Source organism: Orcinus orca, chromosome 20 (assembly GCF_937001465.1).
Source record: "Orcinus orca chromosome 20, mOrcOrc1.1, whole genome shotgun sequence".
Taxonomy (NCBI): domain Eukaryota; kingdom Metazoa; phylum Chordata; class Mammalia; order Artiodactyla; family Delphinidae; genus Orcinus; species Orcinus orca.
The window spans coordinates 51668103-51683306 of NC_064578.1; the positions used below are offsets into that span (position 1 = coordinate 51668103).

At 55.2% G+C, this 15204-nt stretch overlaps 3 protein-coding genes across 10 annotated transcripts in view; 1 reads left to right on the forward strand and 2 right to left on the reverse strand.

Annotated features, from left to right (window-relative positions):
- PLEKHA4 (pleckstrin homology domain containing A4) overlaps positions 1–7673 on the reverse strand; it is a 30756-nt gene extending 23083 nt beyond the window's left edge. For 3 of the 8 annotated variants that reach the window (XM_033430528.2, XM_033430526.2, XM_033430520.2), the window contains exons 1-2: positions 7549–7668; positions 110–199 (exon numbers count right to left, since the gene is read on the reverse strand). In XM_033430528.2, coding sequence (XP_033286419.1) covers positions 110–199; positions 7549–7563 — 105 coding nt within the window. In that variant the 5' untranslated portion in view covers positions 7564–7668. Of the gene's footprint in view, positions 1–109; positions 200–658; positions 2553–7548 lie in introns of those variants that run through there. The other 5 variants (XM_033430529.2, XM_033430521.2, XM_049703602.1 and 2 more) reach the window with 4 other exon arrangements.
- Positions 2664–5999, forward strand: PPP1R15A (protein phosphatase 1 regulatory subunit 15A). The gene is made up of 3 exons (XM_004271337.4): positions 2664–2884; positions 3786–5144; positions 5581–5999. The coding sequence occupies exons 2-3, from the start codon at positions 3795–3797 to the stop codon at positions 5851–5853; spliced, it is 1623 nt and encodes a 540-aa protein (XP_004271385.2). The 5' UTR covers positions 2664–2884; positions 3786–3794; the 3' UTR covers positions 5854–5999.
- A 214-nt stretch (positions 7674–7887) lies between the features above and the next one.
- On the reverse strand, positions 7888–15177 carry TULP2 (TUB like protein 2). Its single transcript, XM_049703614.1, has 12 exons — positions 14904–15177; positions 14474–14506; positions 13968–14019; positions 13417–13543; positions 12593–12730; positions 12233–12349; positions 11414–11496; positions 10441–10752; positions 9187–9299; positions 8549–8663; positions 8365–8463; positions 7888–8130 (listed from the first exon to the last, which is right to left on the reverse strand). The coding sequence occupies exons 1-12, from the start codon at positions 14930–14932 to the stop codon at positions 7888–7890; spliced, it is 1461 nt and encodes a 486-aa protein (XP_049559571.1). The 5' UTR covers positions 14933–15177.
- Between the last annotated feature and the right edge of the window lie 27 nt (positions 15178–15204).

Below are 15204 nucleotides of genomic sequence, written 5' to 3' on the forward strand. Positions count from 1 at the left end.
TTTGACAATCAGAGTCCCTCGGGTGGCACCGAAACCAGGGTTCGGAAACAGGAGGATAGGGCAGCCCAGAGCACCCCCCTCCTCCCCAGCCCCACCAAGAAGCTCGAACCTTGGTGCTCAGGCTGCCAAGCGAGGAGATGGTAGAGGCGCTGCTGGCCAGGCTGAGGCTGCTCCGAGGTCTGCCTTCCTCCATCAAGGGCTTGGGGAGAGGAAAAAAAAGGGGCTGTGTGTGCCTCTCTGCAGATGACCCGGCTGGGGACACAGACAGGGTCAGGGGCTTGCAGGTCGGAGGAGGCTGAGGAGAAAGAGCCTGTTGTTTGGGGCCTGGGGGGACTGGGGGAGGCCCTGGCCCGGGACTGCATACCAAGAGTGACGCCAAGAGAGGTGGGCGGCACTGGCAGCTGCAGGGAGGGGGCAGCTGTCTGCAGCCAGAGACAGAGAATAGGAGCCCCTTTATTCTTGCCCCCCCTGCACGCTGGCCAGGAATTTGACCCTCTCTGTGCTCAAGACCCCCCATTCCCTGTCTCTTTCCAGCCGCCCCCCAGCTACCTGTCTCCTGCCCTCCCACGTGCACCCCCAGAACATCCCCACTGAGACCCGGGCACCAGGAATGTGCACCCAGGCAGCTCCTCCCGCCCAGCCAAGCCAGGAAACTTACCAGCTCTGGGGTCCCAAGGACAGAGAGCCCAAGAGGGCAGCGTGGAACCTGGGACACCCAGGCACAGTCCCCCTCCTCCTCTGCCCCTTAGGGGATGACTCTCATAGCCCTCAGTTCTCACCTGCTCATTCACACCCTTTTGTCTCTTTGTCTCTGATAGTGAGTCTTCCTCTCACGCTCTACCTTCCTCTTATACTGTCTCTCTCTCCAGTCTCACCTTCTGTCTCTCTCACTCTCTAATCTCTGTCTCTTCCAATCTCTCTCTTACTCATTCCCTCCTCGGCAGCATCCCCACCCCCATATCACTTTCTCTCCCAATCTTTCTGGTTCTGTCCAAATCTTTTTCTGGGACTCATGGAGTCTCTTCTTTAAGTCTCCATCCCGTTCTCTCTCTCTCGCTCTCTCTCTCTCTTTCTCTCGCTCTCTCTGTCTCTCGCTCTCGCTCTCTCGCTCTCGCTCTCGCTCTCTCCCTCTCTGTTCCCCCTTGTCTCTCTCTCTCCCGTACACTCAATCTCTTTCTCTTTCTCCGTGGCCCTCCACGTCTACTGTTTCCTCCTCGCTCAGATTTCCCTTCTGACTTTCTCTCTTCCCCGCTCTCCCAGTTTCTCTTTCCTCTCTGCGGGTCCTTCCCTCCGTCTGCCAGCCGCCCACGCGGCTGCCTCCCCTCCCAATCCCGGCTGACCCCGCCCCTCTTGGCCTCCCCACCACAGCCTGACCTCTGGCTCAGCTGACCCCATGCTGAAGGGCCACACACACACCCCTCCCCGATTCCTAGGTCCCTGTTGGGCTGGAGCCTGGGGAGCCAGGGTCCCATAGAGGCTGAAGCTGGGATTCCTAAATGTTTGGAGAGTAGGAGCTGGGCCTGGACTCCAGGGCCTCAGTGGGCTGGTGGTAGTCAGGGGCCTAAGTCATGGGCACCACGCCCCTCCCCCGAAAGGAGATGGCTAGGATCTTGGAAGGGGTCGGGGCTGAGACTCCAGGGTACCTGGGAAGGTGTGAGCTAGGAGTCAGGACTCCGGAGCTGTGAATAGAGCTGGGGGTCTGGAAGTGTGGCTTTAAGTGGATGGACCTCCAGTGAGGAGGGAGTGGCCCCCGATCCCTGGGCGCTGGCGAGAGAATGGTCAAATGGCCAGTGTCAATCTCCACCTCAGATTCAGATGAAAATTCTCTTCTAGACTGAGGTTGACCCCCTCAGGAGGGAGACATGGGTTCTGGGTGTATTTTGAGGGAAAACATTACGGACCAGGTCAGGGGTGGGTGGTGCGGCGGGACTGGGATTGTGTCCCTGGGCCTGGAATTTGTGGCAGAAGACCCCACTCTCCCATGAGGTTCCGTTGGTGCTCCCCAGCCAGAATTTCAGTTTGTGTAAGCAGAGGTTTTGTACAAATTTGAAGCAGGTGAAACCTAAGAGTGGAACCTTGTGCCTGAGACAGGGAAGGGGTCCGAGTTTCTGGTTTCGTATCCCCTCACCACATATTTGTTGAGCACCTACTATGTGCCAGGCAGTGAGCAATGCAAGGTGCCCGCCTTCAGGGGGCTTACACATTCTGTCTTTTTTCAATGAATCTAGACTCTGCTGTGACCACCTTGAGCAAGTGATTTCATTCCCAAGCCTCAGTTTCCCCATCTGTGAAATGGAAACAATAATACTCTCCCACACCGGGTAGGAAGCCGACCGGATGGGAAAGTGGGAGACTCTAGACTGGGGCCTGCTGCTTAAATAAGGGGGGAGGCATCTGTCTGCAACAGGGGTTACGCGAGCTCCCTCACTGCTTAAGCAGTTCACGCGTTTGAGTGATAGCTCTCTTGCTCGGGGCGTGGCCACGCTTGGAAACGCCGCCGCCGCCGTGACGTCACAAAGCCCGGAATCTCCGCGAGAAGTCCAACCTTGTTTTCCGTTCAGATCCTCACGTTTACGTTTCGAAACCCCGCCTCCCCTCTTGGCGTTAGCACGTCCGGCAGCGTTGGCCTATAAAAGCCCTGCGGGTAGCGTCAGCACAAACCCGCTTAGTTTCCCACTTGTTTGTCTTTTTGCGTCTCCCGGCACGATCCCGCGCCCGTTTGTCGCGACAGCACTTGCAGCAGCCGGTGACAACTTGAGTCCCTGAGCCCAACGCCGGAGGGCGAGATGAACGCGCTGGCCTCCCGAGCCGTCCGAACCTGTGATCGCTTGTGGCAGCCCCAGCCGGCGCTCCTACCCCCAGGGTGACGCACGGTCCCGAGCCGGTGAGTTGGGGGGTCGGAACACCTAGGTCCCCAGGGGTTTGGGGGCTGGGGTCAGACTGCTGGTCAGTCATGAGGAGGGAGCTCGGACTTCAGGGTTCCGAAATAGGAGGGTTCGGGGCCCGGATTCCTGGGTCCTAAGGAGGGCCTGGGAACCTGAACTCTTGTGTATGGAGGGGTGGGAGGGACCCTAGGGCTCAGACTTCGGAAGCAGAAGGAATTGGGAACTTGGAGTCCTGAGCCAGACGGAGGAGGGTTCTGGGAGCCAGGCTCTTGGGTCCCCAATGAAGGAACCATCTGGGGATCGGAATTTTTGAGTCTCCGAGGGAGGAGGGTGATGGGGGTCTGATTTGTCAATCCTCAGGAGGGGGCGAGAAGCAGGGACCAGGACTTTGTCCCCAAGAGAAGCAAGTAGAGGACCCGTGTTCTCTCTTCTTGGGACTAGGACTTAATGGGTGAGAGCAGATGGGGCTAGGGGCTTGTTGAGACCCAGACTCTTGGGTATTGAGAGAAGAGGTGGCGAAACAAGGGACAGAGATGGGAGTGGCTGGGATCAGAAAGGAATGTGGGGCAGGGACTCTCCTGTTGCTATTTGTGTTACTGTTTCCGTTGCTATGACTCAGGGTCATCCTCTGATACTATCCCCTAAATGGCTTCTAAACTTGATTCCTTTTTTTTTTTTTTTTTTTTTTTGCGGTACGCGGGCCTCTCACTGTTGTGGCCTCTCCCGTTGCGGAGCGCAGGCTCAGCGGCCATGGCTCACGGGCCCAGCCGCTCCGCAGCATGTGGGATCTTCTAGGACCGGGGCACGAACCCGTGTCCCCTGCATCGGCAGGAGGACTCTCAACCACTGCGCCACCAGGGAAGCCCCACTTGATTCCTTTTTTTTCTCCCTTTTTCCCAGTCCAGACAGATGGCCCCAGGCCAAGTGCCCCATCAGCCTGCCCCCTGGAGGGATACCCACCCCTTCTACCTCGTGTCCCCGCTGGTGGGCCTTCTCAGCTGGGCCTGGAGCCACCTGAGAGGCCCAAGATCTCCAGAGCCCTGGTTGGTGGAAGCAGTAACCGGAACAGATCAGGGAGAAGCTGTCCCGGAGGGAGAAGCTAAGGCTTCTCTGGCCACTCACCATGCCCCCAAGGGCAGGCACCCTCAAGAGGAGACTGGAGACAGTGGAGCAGCTGAGAAGGATGGAGAAGCATCCCGGGGGGCCTGCCCTGACCTGGAAACCAAGTGTTCTCTTCTTGAAGCCTGGGGACTTTCAGATAATGATGACGAAGAGTATGGCAGGGAAGAAGCAACCAGTATCCCTAGAGAGCAGGGAAGTGAATTTATGGATGGCCAGCCTGCTCCCCTGTGCCCCAGCCTTCTGGTAACATCCCTGCAAGACCTTCCTGGGGAGGAGGAATCTAAGGAAGAAGGGGTTACTGAAGATAAAGAAGTGATCACGTTCTCTTTTCCTCCATCACCCTGGGAATGTTGTCCAGGGGTGGAGGAAGAGGAGGAGGATGAAGAAGCTCCTAGAACATCTGCCTCTCCCTTAGCTCTGGGATCCAAGCCCAGAGCTTGGCTGTGCTGCCCCGTAGATGGAGCCACAGAGGAAGAAAGAACAGAGAATAAAGCAGCCACGAAGACCTCCATTTGCCCCCCATCTGCAGGCTCCCACCTCAGGGCCTGGGAGTGTTGTTCAGGAGAGGAGCCTGAGGAGGAGAAGCCCATAAAAGCTGAGAAAGGAGAAGCTGACCCAGAGCCACACTCCCCAGTTCCAGCCCAGAGCCCCCTGCTCAGGACCTGGCAGCACCAATCCAGTGAGATCACAGAGGAGGAAGAGGAGGAGGAGGACAGTGATTCAGGAGAAGCTGAGGCTTCCTCTTCCATCCCACACACAAGTGCCTTCCTGAGGGCCTGGGTGTACCGACCAGGAGAGGACACAGAGGAGGAAACTGAGTGTGAGGGTGAGAATGAGGATGAAGATGATGAATCAGAAGCAGCTGACTTGGAACCAAGTCCCTCCCTTCAGACCCAGAGTGCCCTCTTCAGGCACCGGATATATCAGCCTGGAGAGGAAACAGAGGGAGGGGAAGCTGCCACAGAGTGGGGAGAAGCTGAGCCCTGCCCCTTCCGAGTGGCCATCTATTTACCTGGAGAGAAGGCCCCACCTCCTTGGGCTCCTCCTCGGCTGCCCCTCCGTCTGCAAATGCGCCTCAAGTCTGCAGAAACCCCCACCAGGCATCGGGACCCTGAGCCTCCCCTGAAGACCAGAAAGGTGGGTGCTGAGGGCTCAGATTCTTGAGGTTAGCGAGGAGAGGGCTGGGAGCTGGAATTCCTGGGCCTGGGGGCCAAAGGGCTGGAGGCCCCGATTCCTGGGTCCCCCGTGTTGCAGAGGGTTGCATGTGAGCTCCGTTGGGACGGCTGTGTTCACTGTAATGCAATCCTTTGCAAGAGGCTGGGCCCTTGTGGGATGAAGGAGCAGCTGTGCTGATGTCAACCCCAGGGAACTACCTCCATCTTCAGTGAGTCAGATGGAGGATCCGCTGGTGGGTGAATGACTAGCCAGATAACAAGCGCTGTTGTGCAGCTAATTTTTGTTTGGTTCTCTCTCTCTGTCTCCCTGCCTCTCCCCACACCCCGCAACCTGTGGCCGTTTGTATATTGTGTCTGTATCTCTGTGTCTCCCCATGTCTGTGACGGTCCATCTCCAGGTGCGCTTCTCTGAGAAGGTCTCCGTCCATCTCCTGGCTGTCTGGGCGGGACCCGCCCAGGCCGCCCGCAGAGGCCCCTGGGAGCAGTTCGCCCGGGATCGCAGCCGCTTTGCCCGACGCATCGCCCAAGCCCAAGAGGAGCTGGGTCCCTACCTCACCCCTGCCGCCCGGGCCAGGGCCTGGGCACGCCTCGGGAACCCTCCCACTTCTCTGGCCACCATACCTGCCCCTACCCCGACCTTACCCATGTCCCCATGCAGACCACACCTTTGAGCCACATTCTGGCCTCCATCTCCTCCCTGTGTGTCTCCTTGCCTGGACCTCAGTGGGAGGCGTGGCTAAGATGAAGTAGTTTTTGTGTTATTAACTATTTATTTTTAAGTGTTGATTTATATAAGGAATAAAGCTTTTCATAGTGAGCAGCGTCTCCGTGTGTGTCTGAACTGACACCATCCACTACTCCTGGGTCCCCAAAACAGTTGCGAGAGAACAGCATAAAGGCGAGCCTCTCAATAGAGGATAAATTACATTTCCCATCATCCCTCTTCCCATTCCGAGGCTTCTTTTGAACTAAGGACTGGTGGGTTTTGTCGTTTTTCTTTGGCTTCCACCTATATTTGATTAAACCCCGGACAGTTATCTCCCCAAGGCAGCTGGGAACTGGACTCACCAAAAAAGGGTTAAGCTCCAGTTTTCTGTGTGTCCTTGGAATACAAAGACTCATCCTCCTACTGGCAGATGTGGTGAGTTCCTCAAGGCTTTCACATTTATGAGTGGGCCTGATTTCACATTTATAAATCATGTGTCCATAGACTCAGTTTCCTTATCTGTAAAATGCGGCTAACAATTGCACATACCTTATGAGTTTGTAAGGCCCCAAAGGAAGTCATAATTAAAACAATGTTTGTCAAATAACATAAGTGTTGGCTAGTATTTATTCTCACTCTCATGGATGTCTTCCAATTACCCATCCTACTTTACCTCACCAGCTTAGAACTCTTCACAGCAGTTCAAACAAAAGTGGCCGGGGGTGGGGGGTGGGGGGCTTCCCTGGTGACTCAGTGGTTAAGAATCCGCCTGCCAATGCAGGGCACATGGGTTCGGGTTCGAGCCCTGGTCTGGGAAGATCCCACATGCCATGGAGCAACTAAGCCCGTGCACCACAACTACCGAGCCTGTGCTCTAGAGCCTACATGCCACAACTACTGAGCCTGCGTGCCACAACTACTGAGCCTGCGTGCCGCAACTACTGAAGCCCATGTGGCTAGAGCCCATGCTCCACAACAAGAGAAGCCACCGGGATGAGAAGCCCACGCACCACAACGAAGAGTAGCCCCTGCTCGCCACAACTAGAGAAAGCCGGCGCACAGCAATGAAGACCCAATACAGCCAAAAATAAAAAATAAAATTAATAAATAAATAAAATTAATTAGTTAATTAAAAAAAAAAAAAGAATGGCCCAAACATCCTGCACCCTATCCAGCCTCACACCTTGTCCCTCCCCATTGGTTCCCCAGGCTCCTGCTACACTATCCTTTCATTCCCAAACCGACCAAGCCCCCTTCCACCTTAAGACCTCTGTATGAGCTGTGGCTACTGTCTGTTCCCGTCCCTGACCCCTCTGGCTCAGCTAGTTCCTTGTGATTCTTCAAATGTAGATGAAATTTTTTTTTTTTTTAAGAGATATCTTGCTCTGACCCAGGCAACTTGTGTGCCTTCCTCATTCATAGCAGACGAGCATTTTGATTTTTTTTGTTGTTTAAGACCCATCCCCCATGATCGGACTGTGGTTTCAGGAGAGCAAGTGCTGCCGAACAGCCCACTGCCTAGAGCACAGGACGGGGCACTCAGGCGGCGTCTAATAAGTGTTGGTTATTAGTAAACTGGTGCAAAAGAAGGCACGCTGGGGCCCTTTCTCCAAATGAGCAGGCACACAAGCTGATGAGAGTATTTCATTGAACTACTCACATGCCAGCTTCCCATCGAAACTGGACAAGCAGATGGCGAAGGCTTGGAGCGGACAAAGTGGGAAGCGGAAGTCCATGGTGAACGTGTCTGGGGCTACGCGACCGAACTGGAGCACCAGGTAGTCCGCTGAGAAGGAAGTCAGGAACTAAGGGGAGCGGGTGTCATTTCCCTGCCGCGGGCCTCTGAGCCGCGAGAACTACGACTCCCGAGAGGCTGTGCGGCGCCCTCACTATGCGCGGAATCCTCCGAAAGAGCAGTTTATATGGCAGAGGGCCTTGTAAACTACGCTTCCCAATAGGCTTTGCAATAGCGTGGAGTCGGCCCTGCCTAGAAAAACGCTCAAGTGCTAATGGGAGAAGTAGTTCTTGTCCTGCTCCCTTGCCCAGGTAAACCAGTTCCTAGGAACTCACGGTCATCCGGATGCACGATCTGGAAGTTCTTGATCGAGGTCCTAGTGACGCGACCATGAAAATTGAGCACGTAGGCGCCGCTCTCGTCGCTCCACGATGGGGCTTTATTTTGCAGCAGGACCAGCCCCTGGTTGGCCCCCCGTTGGAGGCGACTCAATAGCGACTCCTGTTCCTAGAGGGTAAAGTGGGGACGTGGTTAACCAACTACCAACCAGCTTTTTTCCTCCAGACGCAGAATTTTGAGTCCCTAGGCTCTCCTTCCTGAGAAACAAGTCTGACACAGTCCTCCCGGCTTCATATATGACCTTATGCAGTCCATCGGCTCCCTCTCCCCTTAGGACCAATGGCCGGTCCCCCAGCCCTTCCTCCCCATTGACCCAGAGACACTCAACCTTGGCGGACTCACATTTTGTGGCTGGACACTGATTCTCTGGTTCTGGGCGTCGATTCCTGGAATGATCACAGTCATTTTCCGGGGCCCTCGGAATCCCAAGATGTTGGTCTCCTGAGGGTAATATGCTCCATTTGGCCTTCTTCTTTCTCCCTCCCCACCGTCCTGCTCCACTCTCTCTCGTCTCCCAGACACTCACATAACACACAGCCCCCAGCTCCTCCCTGATCCGAGCAGTCTCTGGGACAAAATTCTTCCTTTCTGGATTCACCCCATTGTCGAAGATGGTGAATTTGGTGCCCAAGACATTAGATCTGCTCCAGGAGGGAAGTGGTCAGATAAACATAATAATTATTCCTATTTTACATTAACTGCTTTCCCATGTCATCTCATGAACTCTTCCGATCAATCCTCTACAAAAGATTCATGTCCCATGTTCCATGTATCTAGTCCCAGCCCCCTTTCTTTCTTTGGTGAGCCATGATTTTAGCCTCCTGCCTTGGCCCTTTAGGAACGCCCTTCCAAGACAAAAGAACTCACATATCCCAGCCCTCTTCTCCCACAGGAATTTAGGAATGCCAGCCCCGTGTCTCTCAAGAAGTCAAATGTCTTAAATAACAGCCTCTGCTCCAAAGGCTTCAGTTCTATTCCCAACCACCCTGGGGTTGCAACTTGAAGAACTACAAAACCCATCAATCCCCAAGAGAAAAAATTGTAGGGCAGGTGGAACTTGTACTCTACAGCCCGCTGGGAAATGTAGTTCAATTGTCCCCTTCCCCCCCCCCAACCCCCGGCCCTCTGCCACCTGTTTATCACACACATCAGGACTCTGCCCACCTGACTTTGCCCACAAAATTTTCCCCATCCCGAGATAGGTCTGTGGGGTCCAGGGAGACGAGGTAATTAGAGGTTTTGCTCCTTTTTCTCTTGCGCCCAGCCAGAAGGAAGTGCTGTGGATGTGAGAAACAGCCCATTAGAATCGATTTCTGGTATTTGGCTAGGGCGAGGGGTCCAAAGACAAGGAAACACCAGGTCCCCAAGACAGAGGAAAGGGTAATGGAGCAATAAGCGTCCCAAGGCTTGCTGGGAGATGCGGTTCTCACTGAAGGAAGTCATCAGCTGGGTCCTGAATGGGGAGCTTCATTTCACTTTTTTTTTTTTTTTTTTTTTTTTTTTTGCGATACGCGGGCTTCTCACGGTTGTGGCTTCTCCCGTTGCGGAGCACAGGCTCCGGACGCGCAGGCTCAGCGGCCATGGCTCACGGGCCCAGCCGCTCCGCGGCACGCGGGATCTTCCCGGACCGGGGCACGAACCCGTGTCCCCTGCATCGGCAGGCGGACTCTCAACCACTGCGCCACCAGGGAAGCCCCATTTCACATCTTAATATCTGCCCCTTATTCCTTCGTCCATTGGGTTCAGGGTTGGGACTGAGCCCAGGGAGGGGCGAGCCTGACTGGCAGGCAGGGCCTGGCTTTGGAGAATAGGGAAGAGCCTCACTTGGAACATCGCAGCAGGACTTCAGTACGTATTTCATCGGGGAAAAACCAGGTCTGGCACTGAGTAGGGGAAAAGCCTCTTTCTGGGAGAGAATGAGTAATTGAGGAGAAGCGGCCACACTTGAGACAGGAATGGCCAGACTGAGAGGGGAGTCGTTTGGCTTTGGGTGGAAAATCCACGAAGCAAGGGGCTTGGCTCCTGAGAGGCGGGGCCTGTCCCAGGATTGGGTGGGGCCTGATAACACAGAAGGCTCACTGAGGGACCAGACTTGGATCGAAAAAGATTAGGCCAGTACCTCACGAGGGTCTGTAAGGGGTGGGGCTTGGGACCTTCCGACAGGGCGCGGCCTAGCCTTGAGAAAGGCGGGCCCAACTCGAGAGTGGACAGGGCTGGATTATGGGATGGGGAGGGCCTATCGGGCTCTGAGAGGAAAGAATCCTAGTGCTGTGAAGGGCAGGACTTGGCGCTGGAGCTGACTAGTCCTAGTTCAATGACGAGCAAGGCCTGGATTCGCCTAAGTCTTAACCTCGCTCAGAAAGGGGCGGGACTTGCCCTTGGGAGGTGGGACTTGCTTCCGAGGCTACCAGACCGCACCTTTCGGCCGTCGGCCGCCTCCAGGTAGAGATAGTAGAAAGGGAACATGCCCTTGTCTACCCCGCGCTTGTCGCGGCTGATGTGACACTGCACCGTGCGACCACGCAGCGCTGGCCGCAGCACATACGCTTCCATGTCCTCGCCCAGCCGAGGGCCTGGGGCGCGGGGAGGCCAGCGGAGCGAGCTCCCCACATCGCTGTTGCCCGCGCCGCCCGCGCCTTCCGGGGCCTCGGACACCTCTTCGTCGGTCGCCCATGGGGAGTTCCTCACTGTAGACTCCGACTCCTCTTTCTTCTCTTGCAGGTCTTCGCCCTAGCCCACGTGCCAAATTCAAGTTGAGGGACAGCCGAGACCCGCCCTCCCCCCCCCCAAAGCCTTGCCAACTAGCGATTGGCCATTCCAACTCAGGGTTACGCCCTCTTTCGACCGAGTTTTCTGTCTATTGGTCAAGCATCTAAGCCACTTTCTGATTGGCCAGTACATTCAAGGGGCCCACCCCACCAAGCCCTCTTCAAGTGTTGATTGGCCAGCACCATTAGCCTCCCTCTGCAGCCACACCCATTCCACCTACCGATTGGAGAATGCCTTTGAAAGCATTGCCCATTCCTCTAATACCAATGTTCATTGGGTCTACTCAACTGAAACTATCTCACTTTCATCAGTAGCAAAGTGAGTGCCAGTTGGCCCTTTCTCACCCTTTCCAAAGCTCGCTGCCTTTCGAGGGGCTGGGTTTTAATGTATATACTCACATCAATTCAAATCCTCTAGATTGACTCAATAAATGGTGCGCCTCTGCTAGCCCAAACATAACAGGTTCCACTCACCAGTAAAAAGGGCCCTTGACTGGGCTGCAGAATTTTAGAGTCCCGTCCCCACTAGAGTCCGAAACTAGCCCTCCTCCTCCTATGTCCTTATTGCCTGTGCCACCTCCCACCTTGTTGGAGGCTAAGTCTACATGGCCCCCGTCACCAACCATTCCAGGGTTTGGTCTCGGACTGGGCACCTCGTGTTCATCTCCAACATCCTGGGATTCGCTCTCGTCCTCAGCACTGCGCCCTAAAGGGTGGAAGAAGCCCGAAGAAGACTGAGCTCAGGACACCTGGGTCCCAGGAGCTCGGGACAAGGTCATCAGTGCTAGCTGGAGAAGGCCAGAACCCCTGGGTTTCCGAACCCTACTGTCTTTGACTGCTCTCTGGATCTAAGGACAGGGAGTAGTTAGAGTCCTCTCTTTCCCATGTCCCACAGAGAGCATCCGGGAGGAGGGAGCGAAGTTTGGAGTGGTAACCCAGAGTCCTGTTATTGAAATCGTTGATCATGTCATGAGAATAAAAGGAAATGTCACCACAGTGGAATATTAAGAAATAAAAAGGAATGAAATACTGATAATGCTACAACATAGATGAACATTGAAAGCATGCTAAGCAAAAGAAGTCAATCACAAACGATTATATACTGTATTATTCTACATATGAATATAGAAATATCCAAAATAGCAAATCTAAAGAGACAGAAATTAGATTAGTGGTTACTTAGGTCTGGGAGAAATTGTGGGGGGGGGTTGACTGATAAAAGGTATAGGGCTTTCTTTTGTGGGTGATGATAATGTTCTAGAATTCATTGTGGTAATTGTTGCACATCTTGGTAAATATACTGAAAACCATGGAATTGTAAACTTTAAATGAGTGAATTGTATAGTATGTGAAATATATCTCGACAAAGCTGTTACCAAAAAGGGGGAGGATTTGCCACATGGACCAGGGGACCAGATTTCACCCAATGTCCCAGAAATTACCAGGTCGTTGGCGGGCTGGCCAACCCCTGCGCCGAGTCCCCGGAGGCTCTTCATAAGGAGGTGGTGAGGCAGGAATATCCTCCACGGAGACTTCCTCCAACTCGAGATCGGAACTGCCTGGTAATCAGGATGGGGGGGCGGGTCTGGAGACTGGGATTTCTGAATACTGGGGGAGGAGAGGGCTGGAGATTCAGATTCTTGCGTGTTGGAGAAGGAGAAGGTTCAGGACCTGGACTCCTTGGTGTGAAGGAAACGGGGCCCCTGGGGGTCCTTTGGAGAGCAAGGACTGAGGTTCCAGACTCCTGGGTTCTAGTGGGAGTGGAGTTCCAGTGTATAGGCGGCCCAGGGATTTGAGATTACCTGTTTCTGTCGGCGATACCAGGGGTCCACGGTCGCCACTGCCATCTCCACCGCAGCTCACGGTGCTCAGGACACTGCGGGCACCAGGGCGCAGATGTGTCTCTGGCACGTTCTCCTGAAGGAAAGGGTTCCCGGGGCCTGGGAGAAGGTACGGCGAGGCCCATTAACACGATGTACAAATTCCGGTCATCTGAGAAGATCCGCCTCCTCACTGGTCTCCGAGATATCTTCCCTGATTAACTGACTACCCAAACCCCCAAGACCCACTCAGGACCCTAACTCCATCCCAAGACTCAAACAAGCACAGCCCTACCGCTAAATTGTCTCGATTCCGCGTGTAAACAATCTCACGCGGGCTCTCCAGTACCTCGGCTCTAAATAACCCAGTCCCAGCCCTCGGGCTTCGCCTACTTCAGCAGTGAGGTTTCTTCTGCCTAACTGCAACCCGGAGCTTTTCCAGGCCCCGCCCCAGCACTTTCTGGGCGGTCCCCAGCTGCCCCAGGCTCCGCCCCGGAGCTCTAACAAGCCCAATCACAGGACTCTTTCGGGCCCCACCTCTAGTTGCACCACACCCCGCACCCGCGCTCTCCCTGACCCCGCCCCCGAACTCTCACAGGTCCTTCCCCTGGGCCCTCACAGGCCCTGCACTCAGGCTCTCCTGGGCTCCCCCCAAGGGTTCTGTCAGGCCCCGCTCTCGTGCTCTACAAGTCCCCGCACCAGGGCTCCGCCAGGCCCTTCCCGTCTAAGCCCTTTAGGCTCCGCACTCCCACAGACCCCTCCCTCCAGGGCTGTGCTCCTGCCCGACCCTGGGAACCTTTCCTCACCGCTGTCACCCGAGAAGCGCTCCTCCCGCTGCCGCGGTCGCCGGGGCCGCAGGGAAGCGTCAGGATTGGCCTGAACCATGAGGGGCTCTTGGCGCTTCCGTCGCTGCTTCATCTCAAACAACCGCCGCTGCGCGAGCGGGAAAAGGGTGTATGGGCGGGAATGGGAGGGTTGGAACCGGACCAGAAGACATGGGTGAAAGGGGGCCTGGAGCAAGGGGCGTCCTGCGTCGGTGGGAGAGTTCCAGGCCTTCAGTCCCTCAGCAACTCCTTCCTTAGATCCAGGAGTCCTGGCTCCCAGGCCCCTCCTCCCCCAGGACCTAGGAGTCCTGCTCTCCAGAACCCTTGTTCCTTAGAAATTTTGGAGTCTCATCACTAAGGTTTGCTACTTGAGGATCCCAAATTCCTATTTTCTCATTTCCCAATTGCAAAACTTGAGGCTCCGAGAGAACCAACGAGGACCAGGAGTCCCAGAGCAAGTCCTGGGGGTGGGGCCCCTGGGGAGGTATGGAAGATGGAAGAGTCGGGGGTGGCAGGATTCCCGAGCACAGTACCTGCTGTTCCAGCTTCTGCAGCCTCATGGCGGCAAGCTCATCCCCCAGGGCCCTGAGAGAGGTGCAGGTTCACAGTGATAGCAAGCAGGGCACCCTGGTTGCCCAAGAGCCCCTCCCCTTCTTCCCCCTGACCAACTTAGGGTTCTGAACATTTGTGAGGACACAGAAGAGGCAGAACCTGAGCCTGCTCCACCAGTTCTGAAGCTCTTTCTCACAGCACTGGCCTGTCTAGAATCCAGGAGTCAGAGATCCCAGGCCCCTCCTGTCCCAGGACTCAAACCCCCCATCCCTTCCTCTTTCAGACCCAGGAGTCCTCATTTATAGCTCCCTCCCTTTAGGCAGGACCCAGAAATCCAAGCCCCCAGGCCCTTCCTGCAAGGCCAATGGTGCTGAACCTGCAAACATCATTATGAGACCAGAGCTGAGTAGGTGTGGGCATAATCAGACTTTGAGCTCCCCCTTGCACCCCCATCTCCACCCCTGCCCATCTCATTTCCCCCACTCACTCTTTCTTCCATGTGTCATTCTCCTGAGACATCCTGGAGAAGCAAAATGAGGAGTCAGGACCCAGACCCAACATCCCAATGGACTCTTCCCTTCAACACCTGATCTTAAGCTTTAAATTTTCCCCTGGCCCAGGCAGCCCGAATTCCAGCACCAACACTTGCTAGGGACCCAGCAGCCTGTTTCCAGCTTTCGTCACTATCAGGAGCCCAGGAGTCCAGCTCTCTCTTCCCCAAATACCTACCTCTCTCCTTCCCCCAGACATGAGAACTCAGGACTCTGGACCCCAAACACCCCATCCCCAGTGATTCTAGACCCCCAGCACCCACCTCCCTAGGATCCTGGAGACTCCCTTTCCTCCTCTCGTGCCTGGAGAGGCTTTTCACATTCACACCTCAGTTCCTTGCCTCTCTGGCCAATTTCTAAACATACCTGACCCTATCTTTGGGAACCAGCGACATAATCTCTGGGTCTCTGGGAAGTAAGCAGGGGGGAAAAAGAGGGCTTAGAGGGAGGGGGGATTCCCACTGGGACCTGCCCTAATCCCCTCCCTCCTGGCTCCCCACGTTCCACTTCCAACAAAGCAATGACCCCTGGCCTCTGCTGTAGCCAGGCAACCCTGCTCCAGGGGTTCTGAATTGGAAGAGCATGCAGGTGTTCCTTAAAGGGACCTGACAGAGGCCGCATCGCAGGCTCGCTCTACACCTCTCTCTTATATAATAAACTTATAACG

Excerpts from the sequence above, each read along its gene's own strand:
- PPP1R15A (XM_004271337.4), top strand. The coding sequence starts at position 3,795 with ATGGCCCCAGGCCAAGTGCCCCATCAGCCTGCCCCCTGGAGGGATACC. Across the intron at positions 5,145-5,580 it reads CTCCCCTGAAGACCAGAAAG|GTGCGCTTCTCTGAGAAGGT; the intron begins GTGGGTGCTGAG and ends GTCCATCTCCAG.
- TULP2 (XM_049703614.1), bottom strand. The coding sequence starts at position 14,932 with ATGTCGCTGGTTCCCAAAGATAGGGTCAG. Across the intron at positions 13,544-13,967 it reads TGCAGAAGCTGGAACAGCAG|CGGCGGTTGTTTGAGATGAA; the intron begins GTACTGTGCTCG and ends CCGCTCGCGCAG. Across the intron at positions 11,497-12,232 it reads GCCAGCCCGCCAACGACCTG|GGCGCAGTGCTGAGGACGAG; the intron begins GTAATTTCTGGG and ends TCCACCCTTTAG.